Source organism: Doryrhamphus excisus, linkage group LG1 (assembly GCF_037039965.1).
Source record: "Doryrhamphus excisus strain RoL-2023G ecotype Guam linkage group LG1, RoL_Dexc_Guam_v1.1, whole genome shotgun sequence".
In the NCBI taxonomy this organism is placed as follows: domain Eukaryota; kingdom Metazoa; phylum Chordata; class Actinopteri; order Syngnathiformes; family Syngnathidae; genus Doryrhamphus; species Doryrhamphus excisus.
The window spans coordinates 2,669,214-2,690,375 of record NC_136357.1 but is presented as its reverse complement, the minus strand read 5'-3'; the positions used below and the strand labels follow the sequence as shown (position 1 = coordinate 2,690,375).

Sequence of the window (21,162 nt, the reverse complement as noted above, 5' to 3'; positions counted from 1 at the left end):
GTATTTAATGAAGGGGTCTTCTTCCATGAGATCGTCATGCAGCATCCTTGTACGTGCACAGCCTCTCTCTGCTCATGGCAACGTTGTACACAAGCGAGTAGGGTTCAACCACTTCGCACTGTAAGCGCAGGGGTGTCAGTTATTAAAGGCGGCTCAAATATAGATATTACGCAAGGATTGACGGCTAAAAATTAATACAACGTTCATGCCAATACAAAGTTACTCGTATGAATTAATATTCATGATGAATAATTGTCTTAATAGAAAAGTGGTTAAAATAGTAATGGTTTATTCCTAATGTAAGACGTGCGAAAATGAACGCGCCGCACCCCAGCTAGAACTCAAACGTAAATGTGACTGCTAGTTGCATAAGAGCCACCCTACATGGGATTCTATTTGCTGATAATGTGCAATAGGCGGAGCGTTGTTGGTTTACAGGCACGCTCATTGGCTAAAACAGGTGGCAGTTTGATTTCGTATTTGCATAACCATGCCAGGTTGTCGTTGCACGGGAGTGGGCTGGGTGGAGAGGGAGTGCAAGTGAACTTCGGCGGTGTTGGATTTACTATAATCTGTAAAGGCGCACAAGTTTGTTTTTTAATGCGCTGTGATTTTTTTTTAATGAGAGAAAAAATAACCAATGTGTCAGAGACGCGATATGTTCGTAGAGAGGAAACTCCGCGTTTAGTGGGTTTAGATATTGTATACGAAAAACTTGGGACTGGTAAGTAGAGCGCACCTTTCTTTATTCAAGACATGGCATTGATGAATACACTAAATTCCACTTTTAATGAAATGTGGTTGTCTTTAAACTACCTGCAGGTCTGAGAAGGTGTTAAAAATGTGTACAATTCCGTGAATTCAGTATAAAATATATCTTACTGATGCAGTATTTTATTATTGTACTTTTATTTTACATTATATGAGCAGATGACACCAAATAGACTACCATGATGCGGTCTGCAGTGTGTTTCAGTATATGAATATTTGTGTAATTAATGATAGTGTTTGTGTTATTGTTGCCAGAACTGTGGTTAAGATCTAAAAGCAGGTAAGCCACTGACTAACGCACATTGTGCCCAATGCCAGTTCCACTGTGCGTGTGACAGCGGCTAACCTGGTTTTGGGAAGACCTCTCATTGGAAAAGACGTTCAACAAGAAGTCCATCATCATGTCCCGGCCTTGCTGAGGGCCTTAGGGGTGTCCAACCCCTCCCATTTCACACTTACTGTACTGTACTTTATTACGGGTCCACTGCATGTGCACTGGCGTCTTTAAATCTGACCTGTGACCTACTAATTCATACACCAATTCTCAAATTTCGAAGTCGAGATGCATGAGGTAGAAGAACAAAATTAATACCCTCTATATCATGTTTTTGTTTTTTTTTGCAAAATAAAAGATCTAATATGAAGCACTGTAGTCACTTTTGTTTTGGAATGGACACACAAACATATAATGTATAGCATGGGTGTCCAAAGTGTGCCACGTGGGTCATTTGTCATAAATAAAATAAGACAAATTCATTATTAATGAGATTATGATTAGATAATGAACCACCCTCCACCCCCTTTTCATGGTAATGGTAATGGTTTTATTTCATTTGAACATGCATTTGTTCACTTCCTGCTTTCCTAATATAGTTTACGTTTTTTTAATTTATATTTTTGTTTTTGTTTGGTTTTATTTCATTTGAACATGCATTTGTTCACTTCCTGCTTTCCTAATATAGTTTACGTTTTTAAATTTTTTTAATTTTTATTTGTTTTTGTTTGGTTTTATTTCATTTGAACATGCATTTGTTCACTTCCTGCTTTCCTAATCTAGTTTACGTTTTTTTAATTTTTTTAATTTTTATTTGTTTTTGTTTGGTTTTATTTCATTTGAACATGCATTTGTTCACTTCCTGCTTTCCTAATATAGTTTACGTTTTTTTATTTTAATTTTAATTTGTTTTTGTTTTGTTTTTTTTATCACGTACCGAATTATGAGGTCATATGACCATTTATTATTATTTGGTACTTTTACAATCAGTAACTGTTACATTTGTTCACTTCCTGCTTTCTTAATATAGTTTACGTTTTTAAAATTTTTTAAATTTTTATTTTTATTTGTTTTTGTTTGGTTTTATTTCATTTGAACATGCATTTGTTAACTTCCTGCTTTCCTAATATAGTTTACGTTTTTTTTATTTTTATTTGAATTTTTATTTGTTTTTGTTTTGTTTTTTATCACGTACCGAATTAAGAGGTCATATGACCATTTATTATTATTTGGTACTTTTACAATCAGTAACTGTTACATTTGTTCACTTCCTGCTTTCTTAATATAGTTTACGTTTTTTATATTTTTTACATTTTAATTTGTTTTGTTTTTTTATCACGTACCAAATTACAAGGTCATATGACCATTTATTATTATTTATATTTATTTATTAATAATTATCAACAATACAAGTATTTAAATGGACAAACTTTCAGTGAATGTAAAACTACTCTCTACCACAAGTGGGCGCTAGAAATGCAGCAAGTCAATCATGAGTCGAAACCAGGGGTCGGCAACCTTTAACATCAAAAGAGCCATTTAGCCTTCTCGGAACCGGGGGTTGCAAACCATTAGTCTAGACAACACAAGGATTTGGAAATTATATAACCCCAGACAAGTCAGACAGCTCAAGATCTTGTCAGTTTAATCCAATTGTACATAAGTAATCATTGTATCTAAACCGCCCATCTTGTGTTGGTTTTGCCCGTTCTAAATATAAACACCATGTTTAAAAATTGTACTGTGATTGTTGATGTGGAGGTCAGGACACAGGGGTCATCCAGAGGTCAAAGCTCTGTGAGATAGCCATCATGTTTACTCACCACGGGTAAAAAACATCAGGGAATGGTTAGCATGTGTCTCAGTGTAAAAGTAATAAACTGTTTCTTCCTACTCCTCTTCAGACATGCTGAATTGCGCAATGTGTTGTTTGGATCACAGTAGCTCAAGATCATGTTCATTTGTCATGGAACAAATTGAAATGTTAGTCAATGGCAACACAAAATGCAGTTGTCATTATGGACCCCACAGATGAAAACTACTGCTGAACAAAAATAACACTTTAATAAATTTTGCCAAAAAGCATTTTGATGATCACTAAGACCTTTGGGAAAATACTTTGGGGTCTGACATTCCATTAGTAAGAGAAAAAACAACATTATACCAACAGTAAAATATGGTGGAGGTAGTGTGATGGTCTGGGGCTGTTTTGCTGTTTCAGGACCTGGAATACTTGCTGTGTCTACCAAAAAAAACATGAAGAATGACCTAAAACACACCACCAAGTCCGCCTCTGAATGCCTAAAGAACAACCACTAAGACCTTTGGGAAAATACTCTGTGATCTGACATTCCATTAGTAAGAGAAAAAACAACATTATATCAACAGTAAAATATGGTGGAGGTAGTGTGATGGTCTGGGGCTGTTTTGCTGTTTCAGGACCTGGAATACTTGCTGTGTCTACCAAAAAAAACATGAAGAATGACCTAAAACACACCACTAAGTCCGCCTCTGGATGCCTAAAGAAAAACCACTAAGACCTTTGGGAAAATACTTTGTGATCTGACATTCCATTAGTAAGAGAAAAAACAACATTATACCAACAGTAAAATATGGTGGAGGTAGTGTGATGGTCTGGGGCTGTTTTGCTGTTTCAGGACCTGGAATACTTGCTGTGTCTACCAAAAAAAACATGAAGGATGACCCAAAACACATCACCAAGTCCGCCTCTGAATGCCTAAAGAAAAACCACTGAGACCTTTGGGAAAATACTCTGTGGTCTGACATTCCATTAGTAAGAGAAAAAACAACATTATACCAACAGTAAAATATGGTGGAGGTAGTGTGATGGTCTGGGGCTGTTTTGCTGTTTCAGGACCTGGAATACTTGCTGTGTCTACCAAAAAAAACATGAAGAATGACCTAAAACACACCACCAAGTCCGCCTCTGGATGCCTAAAGAAAAACCACTGAGACCTTTGGGGAAATACTCTGTGGTCTGACATTCCATTAGTAATGGAAAAAACAACATTATATCAACAGTAAAATATGGTGGAGGTAGTATGATGGTCTAGGGCTGTTTTGCTATTTCAGGACCTGGAATACATGAAAAAAAAACATGAAGGATGACACAAAACACATCACCAAGTCCGCCTCTGAATGCCTAAAGAAAAACAAACGAAGACTTTGGAGTGGCTGTAGTCAACGTCCTGACCTGAATCCGCTTGAGAGGCTGTGGTTTGACCTTAAAAAGGCACTTCATGCTTAAAAACCGTCCACTGTGACTGAATGACAACAATTCTGCAAAGACGAGTGGGTCAAAATTCCTACACAGCGCTGTAAGAAATTTAGTGCAAGTTATCACAAATGCTTGATTGCAGTTGTTCATGGAATGAATCACTTTTTTCAAACTGGGCCATGTAGGTTTGGATTTCTGTTCCCTTCATAATAAAAAGTTTCATTTCAAAACTGCATTTTGTGTTCAGTTGTGTTGTCGTTGACTAATATTTATGCACAAAAATTTTTTTTTTTTTTTTTTTTGCTTTTCATAGACTCCTTTCTAGCCGCGTCCTAAAAGGCCCAATGACGCAGCACAGCCTTCATGTCGCATCTTGTCAATCTATTAGCTTCCCTCCGCTGGAACAGCAGCAGCAGCAGACGTGAGGCCAAGATGTTTGCCACATTTCCCTCTGCATGCAAGGATGCACTTTTCAATCAGCCACCTGCAAATGCTTCCCGTACAAAAGGAGAAAAAAATAATCATCACAACGCATCATCAGAGCCATTGTGCCACAAGGAGCAGAAGGGAGTGTGAATAATTCAGAAAGTATAATATATTCATAATAGATTTCACAAGGAAGAGTCATTCTTGGAACGCTGTGTTGATTATTTACCGCTGGAGGTGGAGGATAATACTAGAGATTTTACTTTAAGAGAGAATGAAAGTATTACAAGTACTAGGGATGTTGATAATTATTGGCCCGATATACAACACATATGTGTTCATTCCATCACAGGAGATATATCATGTATACACATATCGGTATCGGATCTGTATCGGTTTTTGGCAAAAAAATATATATATACCATATTTTCATTATATTTGTTCACTTCCTGCTTTCATAATATAGTTTAAGGTTTTATTTTTGGTTTTTTTGATTTTTTTTAAATTTAGTTTTATTTAATTTTTTCACTTACCAAAGTAGGAGGTGATATGAGCATCCTTCCCTGAGATCATATTTCTCCTCTCTTGTAGAGAAGTATTGGATGACATTTTTAGCTAATTGCTTATTTTTAGCCTTATGCATTATTTTAGCTGTTTGAAGATGAACTATATCAGTTTAAGTTGAAGTATTTGTGATTTTAGAAATAAGGAGTTAGTATGTTCTCTGTAGGCGGCATTATGAATTATCCTTACTGGCCTTTTTTTGCAGTACATTTAGCGAGTGAAGATTGCTTTTATAGTTATTAGCCCATATTTTCCACACAATAAGTAAGATATGGTCGAACCAGAGAGCAATAAAGAGTGTGGAGTGATTTTTTTTGTCATAGGTTGGCTGTTCCTGTGACTTATACTCCAGAGCGACTTATAAATGGAAAAAAGTGTTTATGTTACATAAACACTGGACAACTTTTCTGTTTGTGTTTATTTTTTGTGTAGCTAAATAACCATTGTGTTAGCATATCTTACACATATTCAGCCTGTTGTCTATGTCACGATGCAAGAGTTAGCCCCGTTCATTTAGTTTTCTGTTCATGCTCTTATTTTTGGTTTCACTGGTTTCTTGCCTTGTTTCTTGTTTTTCTTCTTATCGTAATGCATCAATTTTCGTACATTTTTACCTGCATTTGGGTGCTCGTCTCTGCATCCTGACCATGCCGCAACGTGACACTCTATTCTTTTATTATTGCTAGAAATTGCCTTCCAAGAGGACGTAATGTCTGTTTTGCTCAAGTAGTTTGTAAAATAAATTACCCGGAAAAAATGCGACTTATACTCCAGTGTGTTTTTTTTTTTTTTACCTAATGATGCATTTCTGGCCTTGTGCGACTTATAGTCCAGAAAATACAGTATATAATATCAAACATCCATAACAAATACAAATAATGAAATCCAAAAACAGCACAAATGAGTCTCTAAACACATGGACTTTTTTATTATACAGTATTTAAATACATTGTAATAGCTGGTCTCGATTTTCTAAATTCTTTTTCCATTTGTCGTGTTTACAGTAGCAAAAACTCTGTAAATATATTTCTCATGTATATACAGTATATATATATATATATATAAGAGTACTAATAGGGTTAAAGGGTAACAAAAGGATTAAATAGGTGCTGTGATAATACAAGTGAACAAGTTTGCGCTCTGCCCCTTGTGGTCCGTGTTTTATCGCCATGACGACTCTCGGGATGTCAGGACTGCAAGACACAAAAAAACAAGTGGGGATGATGATCCCTTTGTTTAGAAAAATAACGTTTGAGACCCTTCAGGAGCAACCTCAGGATTATTACATCATGAAGCAAAGAGAACGGAACAGAAGGTCACGCTTTCATTCAACCAGCAGAGAAGTGTGTGTTTGTGTGTTTGTGTGTGTATGTGTGTGTATGTGGAAACCCCACAAAGTCAGGACAGGATGTCACAAAACACAATTAATAATTAATATTGGCTTGGCGAGTTTAGACGCTCCGCCAGGAATGATCAATGTCTTCACTTCAATATTGCTATGAAGTTGCATCCTAAATGTACAGTACACTGTTCAGACAGGTCAAAGGTTAAATTGTGATGACAGGCACATCTGCAACCTCCAAAAAAAAAAAAACACAAGAAGAGATAGGAAGCCCTCTGACAGGCTCTTAGTCTTTGGAAGGTAAGTCACCAAAGTACAAGGCATTGTGGAGGTACTTATACTCCATTGTACATAAATAGTATAAACATAGTACATAAACCTCATTGCGTATTTATTTGTAAAAAAAAAAAATGCACCAGTGCTGTCAGTGTGACACATAATAGACAAGGAAATGATAATATTGACATGGTGTTAGAAAGGGGGAGGGGGTGCAGTCCATTCCAAAATCACTCATACGTTAGTGAAACTTTAAATTTGAAGGATTTTTGGGGTTTAATGCTGATTATTAGGGCATGTCAGATGTAAAAAAAATATATAATTTTGTAGTTTTGAGTACCTCAATGTCCCATAGCCTTCTCCAACGCTGCCCCCCCACCCTCTGGAACTCTTTGCCCCATTCACTCCGTCCTAAAATTATTGTCGACGGAATGGCCATTTTTTGTGTTTTTCTTTCAGAAAAAAATAATACTAAGTGTTACTATTTGTTTATACCAAATGAATTATTCATTCATTTTCTACCGCTTATCCTCACGAGGGTCGCAGGGGGTGCTGGAGCCTATCCCAGCTGTCTTCAGACTCGAGGCGGGGTACACCCTGGACTGGTGGCTGGCCAATCACAGAGCACATATAGACAAACAACCATTCACACTCACATTCATTACTATGGACAATTTGGAGTCGCTAATTAACCTAGCATGTTTTTTTGGAATGTGGGAGGAAACCCGGAATACCCGGAGAAAACCCACGCATGCACGGGGAGAACATGTAAACTCCACACAGAGATGGCCGAGACCGGGATTGAACTCAAGTCACCTAGCTATATGAGGTCACTCGACCGCCGTACAGCCCTCCTCCACAGCAAACAGGAAAAAAATGGAGTTAAATAGATTGTGCGGCATACCCCAGGGATCAATACTGGGACCAAAACTGTTTAACCTTTATATAAATTACATCTGTAAAGTCACAAAAATTATGCATGAAGCTACTCAAAAATGTAAATCATTGCTGGAGCCTATCCCAGCTGTCTTCATGCAAGAGGCGGGGTACACCCTGGGACTGGTGGCCGGCCAATCACAGGGCACATATAGACAAACAACCATTCACACTCACATTCATACCTATGGACAATTTGGAGTCACGAATTAACCTAGCATGTTTTTTTGGAATGTGGGAGGAAACCGGAGTACCCGGAGAAAACTCCAGGATCATGGTATACGACCATACCGTGTACACGTACAGTACGGGTTCTTTACTATGAGGCAATGAGGCACTCAAAACAAAAACAATCAAACCAAGTGGTCCTAAAAAAAGTATCAGAGTGAAAGCTCTTACTTCAGGCAAGCCCAGGGACAAAATTCACATACACCCCCCCGGCCTTGGGCATGTGGAGGGGGCCATGTAAGGAACACGGAAATATCTTATCTTATCTTATCTTAGACATGCTAACATGTTTGTGCTCAACGACACTAAATAAAAAGCTTACCTGAAGCAAGATGAACGTTTCCTACCTTCCTTTCTATGTTCCCTCTGACTTTATTATTATAAAGTTACAACTTTATTCACGTAATATTCCATTAAAATTCATATCTTGATGTTTTAGAATGCAGACGTGATTGGAAAAAGTTTGGACACCCTTGACTCAGACGCACCAAGCCATAAACGAGATATTCCAGAAGAAGTAAGAAGACAGAGCCAAGGATTAAATAACAAAATATGGGTTAGGTCAGCGGAAGAAGGGGTGCAGAGCAGAAAGTGTGAACACAAAATTCCCAAAATTAGAGACAAGGAATCGGAGAATTTGTTATGAAAGGCAGCACACATGAGACAGCATTGGAGAAGTTGCAAGTTGCAGGGACCTCCACCTTACAGATGTTTCCACAACCCAACACCAAAAACAGCAGCTTTAAACTCAAAATGGAGAAAAAGTATGGGGGGGGGGGCGGCAGTCCCGGGAACCAAAGGTAAGGGGGGGGGAAGAGGAGCAGAGCAGGATGGACGTGGGAGGCGGCAGGGTCTCACACATACACACCCTCGGGGTTGAGACTGGACACCAGGGGGTTCTGGAGGTTGCGTGGATGTCCCAGGAACTGCTTGGCGGTGGGGCGAGGCGGCGAGTCGTCTGAGGTTAGACCGTTACCTGACGTGCGGACAAAATCATTCATTTCAATTAGTCATTTATTCATTCATTTTCTACCGCTTGTCCTTACAGCCAATCACAGGGCACATATAGGCAAACAACCATTCACACTCACATTCATACCTATGGACAATTTGGAGTCGCTAATTAACCTAGCATGTTTTTTTGGAATGTGGGAGGAAACCGGAGTACCCGGAGAAAACCTACTCGTGGAATTGAACGTGGGTCTCCTAGCTGTGAGGCCTGCATGCTAACCACTCATCCACCGTGCAGCCCTTCAATTAGTCATTCATTCATTCATTTTCTACCGCTTATCCTCACGAGTGTCGCAATGGGGTGCTGGAGCCTATCCCAGCTGTCTTCAGACTGGTGGCCAGCCAATCACAGGGCACATATAGACAAACAACCATTCACACTCACATTCATACCGATGGACAATTTGGAGTCGCTAATTAACCTAGCATGTTTTTTTGGAATGTGGGAGGAAACCGGAGTACCCGGAGAAAACCCGCAAGAACATGCAAACTCTTCACAGCGATGGCCGAGTGTGGAATTGAACCCAGGTCTCGTAGCTGTCAGGTCTGCGCGCTAACCACACGACCGCCGTGCAGCCCTCAACATGATGCCAGGTTGGATGTTAAGATGAAATGAAGTACTTTGGAAAGAACGGGCGGGCCGTAGTCAAACACTTGGCGGGCCGGATGTGGCCCCCGGGCCGTAGTTTGCTTACCTCTGCTTTACAGTGAAAAAAAAATATATAGTTGAATAAAAAAAAAAGTTTGGAGTCGCCAATTAACCTAGCATGTTTTTGGAATGTGGGAGGAAACCGGAGTACCCACACGTGGAATTGAACGTGGGTCTCCTAGCTGTGAGGCCTGCGTGCTAACCACTTTTCCACCGCCTCATTTAAATTATGACTGAAGAATTTCAATTCTGTTCAACTTACATGTCATAAAATGCGGTAAAAATAAAATTTGTATGCGATTCAGTTCAGTTTCAGCACCAAAAGTACCAATTTAGCTACATTCATTCATTCATTTTCGATACCTCTTGTCCTCACTAGCTTCGAATTGGTATACTGGAGCCTATTCCAGCTGACTATCCCAGGGTATACCCTGGACCGGTCACCAGTTTGCACAAACCATTGTTCCCAGCAAAAGAGTGTTTAATATTGCATTTCAGCCCCCTTACTTCCATTCCTGTATCCATCCTGCAGAAGATGCGCCAGTTCTAGCTGCTCAAGTTGCTCTTGGAGGTCCGTACGGGAGTGACTGTGTACAGGCAGGACGCCGGCTTGCTGGATAAAGTGCTGCAGGTTACACTGCCGCAGCTCCTTGTTCAATTCCTCCAGGTCTTCGTGTTTGGCCTGAGATGGAAGGAGCGTAAACGTGAGAGGACGACACAGAACTAAGAGATTCTAAGACAGGGGTCTTAAACACGCGGCCCGCGGGCCAAATGTGGCCCGCAGGACACTAGTTTGAGGCCCCCGCCTTGATATGAAAGTTTGATATGGATGCTGTATGGTATCATGTACCCAGACAAAATTATTACGTTTGATTAATGTTCATGTTAAAGGTTAAATAACTGTTAATAGTTATCCTCCCTATCCGTGTGGAAGTGGTAAGTTTTTGGCTATTTAAGTTTAAATGAAATAACTTGAAGGCTACGGATGCTGTATGGTATCATGTACCCAGAAAAAAAATTATTACGTTTGATTAATGTTCATGTTAAAGGTTAAATAACTGTTAATAGTTATCCTCCCTATCCGTGTGGAAGTGGTAAGTTTTTGGCTATTTAAGTTTAAAGGAAATAACTTGAAGGCTATGGATGCTGTATGGTATCATGTACCCAGAAAAAAAATTATTACGTTTGATTAATGTTCATGTTAAAGGTTAAATAACTGTTAATAGTTATCCTCCCTACCCGTGTGGAAGTGGTAAGTTTTGGGCTATTTAAGTTTAAAGGAAATAACTTGAAGGCTACCGTTTAGGTGGCTAGCTCTCTAGTTTGCGAGTTAGCATGTGTCTCAAGACCCTGCAGTTGCGCAATATGTTGTAAATAAAAAGAGTATAAATGTGACTATAGTCGTGTTTTGTCATGTCTACAGGGCTCTAATAATGCTTTGTTCATTTTAATCTGAAAAAAATAATTTGTCTACCCGCCAACTATATGTGGTTTCTTAAGTTTTTATTATTTGTCGTTTTATTATTATTATTATATTTATTTATTTATTACTGATTGATTGATTTTCTTTCTTTATTTTTTTATTCTTTATTTTATTCATTTTTCTGTTTTTAATAAATGCGTTTTTTTTGTTTTTTTTGGAAAACCTGATGCGGCCCAGCCTCGCCCCCAAGTTGCCCCCAAGTAAATTGAGTTTGAGACCCCCTGCTCTAAGAGAATTGTATTGCTAAGGCAATCTTCCACCACAAGGGGTCAGCATGGTGTGCAAGTGTTGAACTACTTGGCCTGCAGAGTCTTCCAGATGGGGCTACCACCATCTTGACTTAAGTTCTACCAAGATGAGAAGCTACACCAGCCAGACAGTTAAATGAGCTAAATGATGCATTTATTGTAAATGTACGGTTGAGAGATCAATTCTGTTATTCACTGTGTTTAATTAGTGAGTGTATGGGGGGGGGGGGGGGGTGATTGGACTGAGACAGCCTGCTGCAGTTCACACCTGCATGTCTGCCTCCATTAACCTAATGACAGGACGGCTGGGCTCAACACACACACAATATGCAGCACATCAGACGATACAGACTTCCACTTCCTGTCTATGATTAGCATTCATACGCCAAATATGAATATTTCCTGACCTGACTGGATGCTACATGTATGATGACTAAGACTTGAAATACTCTGGCGTATGTGTTGCACAAAATAAGCCTTCTATTTTTGTGTGGGCGATGTGTATAATTACACTGATGAGTATGACAAAGAGCCAGTCCCAGAACATCAATCAGGGTCCTCCGAGGGGACGACTCGCTCACACACACAAACGAGCTCGTAATTATTCTTTAATCAGTTTTGCAACCACTTCCTACCGGAGTTCCATGAAATTGTCATGAAATCACCGGACCGAAACTTTGCCGTGTGCCTTAACTTCCTCCAAGTACGACGTTCCGATACGTCAGCTCGGTGACACGGATACCGGAGTCTCTGGTTACACGTGGATTATAAGGAAAAGATTAAAAGTGGGTCAGGTTTTTATTGACGAGGCGGCACCTGCGACAACAAGACTAAAACAAGTAATAAACTACAATTAGATGAGGCTGAGTCGATTAAATAAAAGCAAGATTTAATGTCAAATCTAAAAAAAAAGTACAAGAATACTTCCTGTGGATAAGGTCATGTGTAATAGAATCACCACAAGCTTGCATACAAAATGATACTTGACAAACTAGTTCAGCAGGACTGAATGTTCCTCTAATGCCCATTTCCATTTCAGGTTCACTGTGACTTGACACTGGAACTGACTAATGTTAGTTCAAATGTGTACGTTCTTGTTTTAACCCTTAGATGCATAAGTGGGTCAAAAATGATGCGGTCAGGTTGTTTTTTTGAAATATCTTCTTAATGAAATTTTTTCATTATTTCATATTCCAGGAATTTTCTCAAAAAACATGTTTTTGATATCATGCCATTCACATTTTTAACTTAAATTTTATACATTTTAAGAAATTTTGTTTTTTCTGTTACTACCCCAACCTTCCATATTTGGGACAAAAATGACCCGGTCAGGTTGTTTTCTTGAAATATCTTCTCAATGACAATTTTTTATAATTTCATATTCCAGGTATTTTCTCAAAAAACATGTTTTTGATATCATGACATTCACATTTTTAACAAAAATTTTATACATTTTAAGATTTTTTTTGGTTTTGTGTTACTACCCCAACCTTCCATAAGTGGGTCAAAAATGACCCGGTCAGGTTGTTTTCTTAAAATATCGTCTTAATGAAAAAAATTTATCATTTCATATTCCAGGTATTTTCTCAAAAAACTTGTTTTGATATTATGCCATTCATATTTTTAACTTAAATTTTATACATTTTAAGATGTTTTTGTTTTTGTGTTACTACCCCAACCTTCCATAAGTGGGTCAAAAATGACCCGGTCAGGTTGTTTTTTTTAATATCTTCATAATTAATTTTTTTTTATCATTTCATATTCCAGGTATTCCTCAAAAAACATGTTTTTGATATCATGACATTCACATTTTTAACTTAAATTTTATACATTTTTAGATTTTTTTTGTTTTTGTGTTACTACCCCAACCTTCCATAAGTGGGTCAAAAATGACCCGGTCAGGTTGTTTTCTTGAAATATCTTCTTAATTAAATTTTTTTATCATTTCATATTCCAAGTATTTTCTCAAAAAACATGTTTGATATCATGCCATTCACATTTTTAATTTAAATTTTATACATTTTAAGAATTTTTTGTTTTTGTGTTACTACCCCAACCTTCCATAAGTGGGCCAAAAATGACCCGGTCAGGTTGTTTTCTTCAAATATCTTCGTAATGAACATTTTTTATTATTTCATATTCCAGGTATTTTCTCAAAAAACATGTTTTTGATATTATGCCATTCACATTTTTAACTTAAATTGTATACATTTTAAAAAATTTTGTTTTTTGTGTTACTTCTCCAACCTTCCATAAGTGGGCCAAAAATGACCTGCATGCATTTTCTATGGAATCCAACAGGAACCTTTGATTCTTATCAACTTTTGGCTGTATTATCTTCATATAATATTGTGTATGTGTCTTTCATGACTGTTAGTATTATCAACACATTAGCCTACTAATTAGCTGGCTAACATTATTATATGTACTGTTGGGCATTACCTTTTTGTTTCCTCTGCTAGATACACAGCTGAAATGGTCCTACAGATGCTGGATGATGGAGCGGCAGTAACGGGGTTGGAGTCTGAGTCTGAAATGTCTGATGACCCAGACCGCAAGCCAAGTATGGCCTAAAGATCTCCAGTCACTCGTGCATTTAAGGGTTAATTTGTATTTCTAAATGTCTCTGCTGATGTGTCTGCTGCAGTGCACAGGGAGGAGAGTCTAAGGTAGAAGAGGGTCTGGTCTGCTTTACGCTAAAAAACGACAACTCCTTCAGCCGTATGGGTCTACAGCCCCTTTTCCAGAACTATGACCTCTCTCCTTACCTGCAGCAGAGACTCTGCCTTCCCCAGAGCCTTATCAGTCTCAGATAGTTGCTCCTCTAACTCCGTCCCGCGCATCTCTTGGGTCTGGAGCTCAGCTTTCACGGCATCAAGCGACTCCTCGGGCCCGTTGCTTTTGGCTTCCAAGTGCCGTTCCTGCTGGATCTCCTGCTCCAGCTGAGCGGAGCGCACAGAGAACTCGTGGAGACGCCGTCCGCAGTCGTCGAGCTTTGCATGGAGCTCACCCAGCTTTCTTCTCATTCCTCGCTCCCTCTCGGTCTCGGCTTGAAGCTCCTCTTCCCAGTACTGCTCATGAGCGAGCTCCGCCTGGTTCCTCCGCATTGTTTGCTCCAAAGTGTCCAACTCTTCTTGGAAGCGGCCGTCAGACAAGGGTGAAGGACATGGAGATGAGTAGTGATGCTCCCAAGTGTTAGACTCCCTTTCTAGAGTTTCTAGCTGTTCTTCAATGGTCCTTAGTCTCTCCTGCTGCTGAAGAACCTTCCTGAAGACCTCTTCTTTGGATGGGCCTGCTGGTGGTGAGGTAGATGGAGCATGATGGGATGTAGGGATGGGAGAAGATGAAGGCGAGGCTCTTTTCTCAGGGGAGTCCCGAGGAGACCGATGAAAAGGTTTGGCTCTGGGTGAAGTGGACGGCCCCAGGTTGAATGTGAGCGATTTCTTGGGCTGGTTGCGTTTGGAAAGGTCCTGCTCGGGATACTTGGGCAGCGGGAGAGGGCTAAGTTTGTCTTGTTTTGAGCCAGGTCCATCGCTGCTGCTCGGGCCAGTGCGACGCAAGAAGAACTGGACCTCACTCCCGTGCTGGCCGAGCTTGGCCAGAGACTCGAGGGGTCTTTCTGTGGCAAGCAACTGTCTCTCCGTATCCCGAAGACGCTGGATTAGAACATAGCGACCGGTCTGACCTGGCAACAGAGAGGAAAAATATGAATACATTCAGGGTGTCAAACAATAACAAATTTGAAACAGATTAATTAATTTAATCAACAGATTAATTGCTTAATTAATTAGATTAATCTAAAGATTAATCTAATTAATATTTTAAATAAATTTATCATGATTAATCACCATTAGCACCCTGTACTTCATTTACATGTAAAATTACATATTGAACCTTGAACTTAAGTAAAACTAAAATCATGCGGTTTGGTAACAGCAGAAAAGACACACACTGGCAAATACAAATAGACGTGTAGACATTGAAAGGGTGAATGAAAATACATTTCTGGTCTATGTCATTGGATGCTCATATCACCTCGTACTTTGGTACGTGACTAAAGTAAACTAAAGTAAACTAAAGTAAACTAAAGTAAACTAAAGTAAACTAAAGTAAACTAAAGTAAACTTAAATTAAATTAAATTAAATTAAATTAAATTAAATTACAAATGTAATTAAAAATTAAATTAAATTAAATTAAATTAAATTAAATTAAATTAAATTAAATTAAATTAAATTAAATTAAATTAAATTAAATTAAATTAAATTAAATTAAATTAAATTAAATTAAATTAAATTAAATTAAATTAAATTAAATTAAATTAACCTTAAACTATATTATGAAAGCAGGAAGTGAACAAATGCAACAGTTACTGATTGTAAAAGTACCAGATGGAGGGGTAGGATTTAATAAGCTTTGCTTCTTCCTACTCCTTTTGGACATGTGGAACTGGGAACTGATTATGTGATGCACTCAATTGTAATCTGATGCATGTTCAAATGAAATAAAACCATTACCATTATATTTTCTCTTGCATAAATCCCTCTATTTGAGGAATATTAAGCGAACAAATGACATCAGATGCATTATGACGGTCCTGATACTTCTACATATCTGCCACTAAGAACAGGAATAAGACTCTCCCAGCATGTAAAGATGTTCAAATAAACTGAAGTTTCCACAAGGACCTTGAAATTAGGACAAACCCTCCCTAACGGCTCAGTAGGCAGTTCACTCATGGAAGGAGGAGAGCGCTAAATCTGGTCTTATGTTGTTCAATGCTGCTGCTCGAATAAAGCCAGAGGATACATCGGCAGGCTCAAATCCGAAATGACCTCATGACAATTCAATGGCGCTCTTCGCTCATCTTAAAGCTGCAAATTTAAGATGGAACATTCCGACTCTTTGGTTCACATCAATGTTTAGAAGAAGTCATTTGGTGCTGTTTAGAATGTTGAAACCGTGGTGTGTGTCTAGATGACAGCTGTGCCAGCTATGCAAATAGTGTGACCTCATAGTGAAACCCAGTGTAATCAATGCAGGGTATGAAGAAGGACATGACATAGTAATGTGTGCCGGCATTGTCCTCAAACACACCACACTAATAGCTTTAAATCCTCTCTACATAATGGTACCGGTTTTATTTCATTTGAACATGCATCAGATTAGTAACTGTTACATTTGTTCACTTCCTGCTTTCCTAATATAGTTTAAGTTTATTTATTTATTTATTTTTTGTTTTTATTTTTATTTTTGTCACGTACTGAAGTACGAGGTGATATGACCATACAATGACATAATGGGTCATATCACCTCGTACTTTGGTACAGGACAAAAAGTACAAAAATAAAAAATTAATTAATTAATTAAAAAATAATTAAAAATAAAAAACAATGGTACACATTATGTCATTGTATGGTCATATCACCTCGTACTTTGGTACAGGACAAAAAAGTACAAAAATAAAAAATAAATTAATTAATTAAAAAAAAATTAAAATAAAAAAAAACAATGGTACCCATTATGTCATTGTATGATCATATCACCTTGTATTTCGGTACGGGACAAAAAATTTAATAATTTAAAAATTCAAAAAAAACAAAAAAAAACCTCAAACTATATTATGGAAAGCAGGAAGTGAACAAATGTAATAGTTACTGATTGTAAAAGTACCAGATGTAGGGGTAGGATTTAATAAGCTTTGCTTCTTCCTACTCCTTTTGGACATGTGGAACTGCAAACTGATTATGTGATGCATTCAATTGTAATCTGATGCATGTTCAAATGTTCAAAACCATTACCATTACCATTACCATTACCATAGTAAGTGTCAATATAGTGATATATATAGCACATCATGACTGGTTCAAGACTCTTCATCCTTGTATTTAGCAAACATCAACTGCTTGTCTTGTTTCTCGAATTCGCTCATCTTTGTGCATTGTTTGAGGGTCTTACTCAATAATAATCCCCAATACAGTCAAATCTGTGCATTACATAATTAAACTTAAGATTGGTTGATTAAAAAGTACTCACCAATAGCCTGAGCCAGAGCGATGACCACATCCTGGCAGGATGTCTCCTCCGATAAGCCACACACCACCCGCACCACTCCATCCACCCACACTTTGAGCTCCATCTTGCGACCGAGCGGGGGCAAAGTGATTGGTTGGTAAGATCGTCTTCCAAACGGATCACTTGAGTTTGGTTTGCTTCAGCTCAGCGTTGCATGGCAGTGATTCTGTTCAAGAACGGACACAAGAGACACAAGGTTAGAGTTAGGTGTTGAAAATCTTGAAAATCCACTCCGTATGATTACTAATTGGTCGAGAAGAACCTAAACCGGTAGAAGGTGTGGCAGTGTGGGCAGATTTTGTGGACCTTGAAGCATAAATGCCAATCTGTAACCCAATTAAACGCTCCGCTGCCCTCCTTCAAAGCCGTTATGATAGCTTACTGCCGAGGGGAACGGACAGGGAAAGTGGAGCAACTCAAGCTTGTATGTATCTGGTGGAGGGGCGTTTGTGCGGGTGGAAGAAACCCCAAAAGGGTGGAGTGTGTATATGTGTGTGTGTGTGTGTGTACTCCCAGTTTGATCCCACTCAGCAGGACCAAAAGTGACTTAAGACGGCATATCAGCATCTTGCTGAGACACTCTCTCCGAACAGCAGGTTTGACTTTAAATTAATATCATTATGTGTAGTCCTCGCTGTGTTACTGTGTACTTTTACAGCCAAAAGTTCAAAACAAGGTAATAAAATACTGCAGTGCTCATAAAAAGTGAAAGAGCCTCAGGCGGTGTGAGGATTATCTACGGAAGTTGGCACTGAAAAAGAAAACTATGTAGTCTAGGTGGGTAAAACAACACTCAGACAGATGGTGTTCTCTTTCTGTCTTGACGTTCCGGTTCTCAATGGGAGGTGTTTTAACTCCAGGCACCCCCCCCCACCCCATTCCCATACCTTATCTTGGCCTTCTTTCAGTGCCTGGCCGTGCTCCGCTGGCTGCCAATAAGGAGCTGCCTCAGAGGAATGCACTGACTTCATCAACCACCCGGAAGAATTCCGACTTTCTTTAAGAAAATACGACTCGGTCCGCCTTTCCGTGACCTCGTAGCTCCACCGCTACTTGTTTATACAACAAACACTGATGCGGTAACAACGTCATACAATGACTGACGCAATGTTCTGACGTGGAGCATGCATTATGGACTAGGAACTATGAAATGGGAGCGCTATTAAAATAGACAGCACTGCATTGATGTCAATATTTTGACTAAAAAAGCAAACAATGTGCTATGTTGCAATACATAATTAAACCCGAGTCACAAAGTGAGTAATCAAATAATCATTTACTTTGGCATCGGGAGTTTTTTTTTTTTTTATCTGATGAACAGGAAGCAACATTTAAAAAAATCTTGGCTCCATCAAAAATGGAATGATACTTTACAAGAAGCGCCTTACCTGAACTGAGCTTCAACTATCTGGAAAGAGTGAATCAGTTTTTCACGTACCACGACTACTACATTTAAAAGGGAACACAATCATGGACGTAGTTCCTCCCGGTGAAGTGAAATGTGATAAGGTGTACGAACAAGCAACAAACCTGTGAGTCTCAGGTTGCTATCTGTTCCTTCTGTCAACAGGAAGTGATGACAACAACACTGAGAACCAGAAACCAGCCTAACCCAGCATTAGCGTCTAAGGGTGAGCTCACAGGCAACTAATGTGGAAATGGAACCAATATTACGCTTTTCCACACGAGGGTCGCGAGGGGGTGCTGGAGCCTATCCCAGCTGTCTTCAGGCGAGAGGCAGGGTACACCCTGGACTGGTCGCCAGCCAAGCAAAATCATTCATTCATTCATTTTCTACCGCTTTTTCCTCGAAGTGGTTGCGGGGGTGCTGGAGCCTATCCCAGCTGTCTTCGGGCGAGAGGCGGGGTACACCCTGGACTGGTCGCCAGCCAATCAAAATGATTCATTCATTCATTTTCTACCGCTTTTTCCTCACAAGGGTCGCGGGGGTGCTGGAGCCTATCCCAGTTGTCTTCGGGCGAGAGGCGGGGTACACCCTGGACTGGTGGCCAGCCAATCAAAATCATTCATTCATTCATTTTCTACCGCTTTTTCCTCGAAGTGGTTGCGGGGGTGCTGGAGCCTATCCCAGCTGTCTTCGGGCGAGAGGCGGGGTACACCCTGGACTGGTCGCCAGCCAAGCAAAATCATTCATTCATTCATTTTCTACCGCTTTTTCCTCGAAGTGGTTGCGGGGGTGCTGGAGCCTATCCCAGCTGTCTTCGGGCGAGAGGCGGGGTACACCCTGGACTGGTGGCCAGCCAATCAAAATCATTCATTCATTCATTTTCTACCGCTTTTTCCTCACAAGGGTCGCGGGGGTGCTGGAGCCTATCCCAGTTGTCTTCAGGCGAGAGGCGGGGTACACCCTGGACGGGTCGCCAGCCAATAAAAATCATTCATTCATTCATTCATTTTCTACCGCTTTTTCCTCGAAATGGTCGCAGGGGTGCTGGAGCCTATCCCAGGTGTCTTCGGGCGAGAGGCGGGGTACACCCTGGACTGGTCGCCAGCCAATCAATCATGGCACTGAGGATCAAGGATACGCCACCTTTGGGGGCCGTCCACACCGGGAGGAGCCGCAGGTCGTGCCATCGGGGGACCACCCCCCCGGGCCCGCCCGACTCCGACATACGGGCGGACCCCCACATTAAAGGGAGGAACCCCCAGCCGGCCGGGTCAAAGGGACCCAAGCATGGCACGCCCTCAGCAGACCAGACACAGCCCCCAGTGTGGAAGACCCCCCTGAGGAAATACTGGAGTTAAAAGCTAAAAATTAAAGCATAAAATAGGACTAAAAATATAAAAACATAAGAAAAGTTTAAAAATATTAGTTAAAAGCCTGATTAAAAAGGTCAACAGTCTCCGCAGTCCTGAGGCTCTCCGGCAGGCTGGTCCACATGTGGGGGCTATAGTGGCTCAATGCTGCCTCACCGTGGGTTTTCGTTCTAGGTTTTGGTATTGTTAAAAGGCCAGTGCCGGAGGACCGCAGGGTCCGCGGGGGTTGATATGGTAAAAGCAGATCAGATAAATAAGAAGGTGCAAGGCCGTTAAGACATTTAAAAACCAGTAAGAGAATCTTAAAATCGATCGAATCACAGGGCACATATATAGACAAACAACCATTCACACTCACATTCATACCTATGGACAATTTGGAGTCGCTAATTAACCTAGCATGTTTTTGGAATGTGGGAGGAAACCCACGCATGCACGGGGAGAACATGCAAACTCCACACAGAGATGGCCGAGGGTGGGATTGAACTCGGGTCTCCTAGCTGTGAGGCCTGCGCGCTAACCACTCCTGTACCGTGCAGCCATGAAACCTACAAATCAAATAAAATACAATAAAGTAGTCGCTGGTTCTTGTTGAGAAGTATGAGCAAGTCAACATGAACAGAGTCTAAACAGTCAGTCCGACAAATGTAAACACAGCTGAAGTAATACAAAGAAGTAGTGATGAAGTTTTCGGAACTTTCTCTGTATTGAGCAGATGCAACCCTCCGATGTGAACATTGGTCTCATGGACATCATGTCATTCTTCTGACCACAAACTAGTTTTTAAGTCGACATCTGCGGTTGTTGTTGTTGTTGAATTTTGGGTCACCAATTTTAAGTTGACAAAAGCTGATATCAACACAAC

General features: G+C 39.9%; 1 protein-coding gene across 2 annotated transcripts in view; it reads right to left on the bottom strand.

Moving 5' to 3' along the window:
* Positions 1-2,099: 2,099 nt before the first annotated feature.
* The window catches only part of rassf7a (Ras association domain family member 7a), a 52,171-nt gene continuing 33,108 nt past the window's right edge, over positions 2,100-21,162 (bottom strand). For both annotated transcript variants that reach the window (XM_058075850.2, XM_058075852.2), the window contains 5 exons: positions 17,481-17,685; positions 14,215-15,131; positions 10,223-10,397; positions 8,924-9,031; positions 2,100-6,466 (listed from right to left, as the gene is read on the bottom strand). In XM_058075850.2, coding sequence (XP_057931833.2) covers positions 6,435-6,466; positions 8,924-9,031; positions 10,223-10,397; positions 14,215-15,131; positions 17,481-17,583 — 1,335 coding nt within the window. In that variant the 5' untranslated portion in view covers positions 17,584-17,685 and the 3' untranslated portion in view covers positions 2,100-6,434. The remainder of the gene's footprint in view (positions 6,467-8,923; positions 9,032-10,222; positions 10,398-14,214; positions 15,132-17,480; positions 17,686-21,162) is intronic.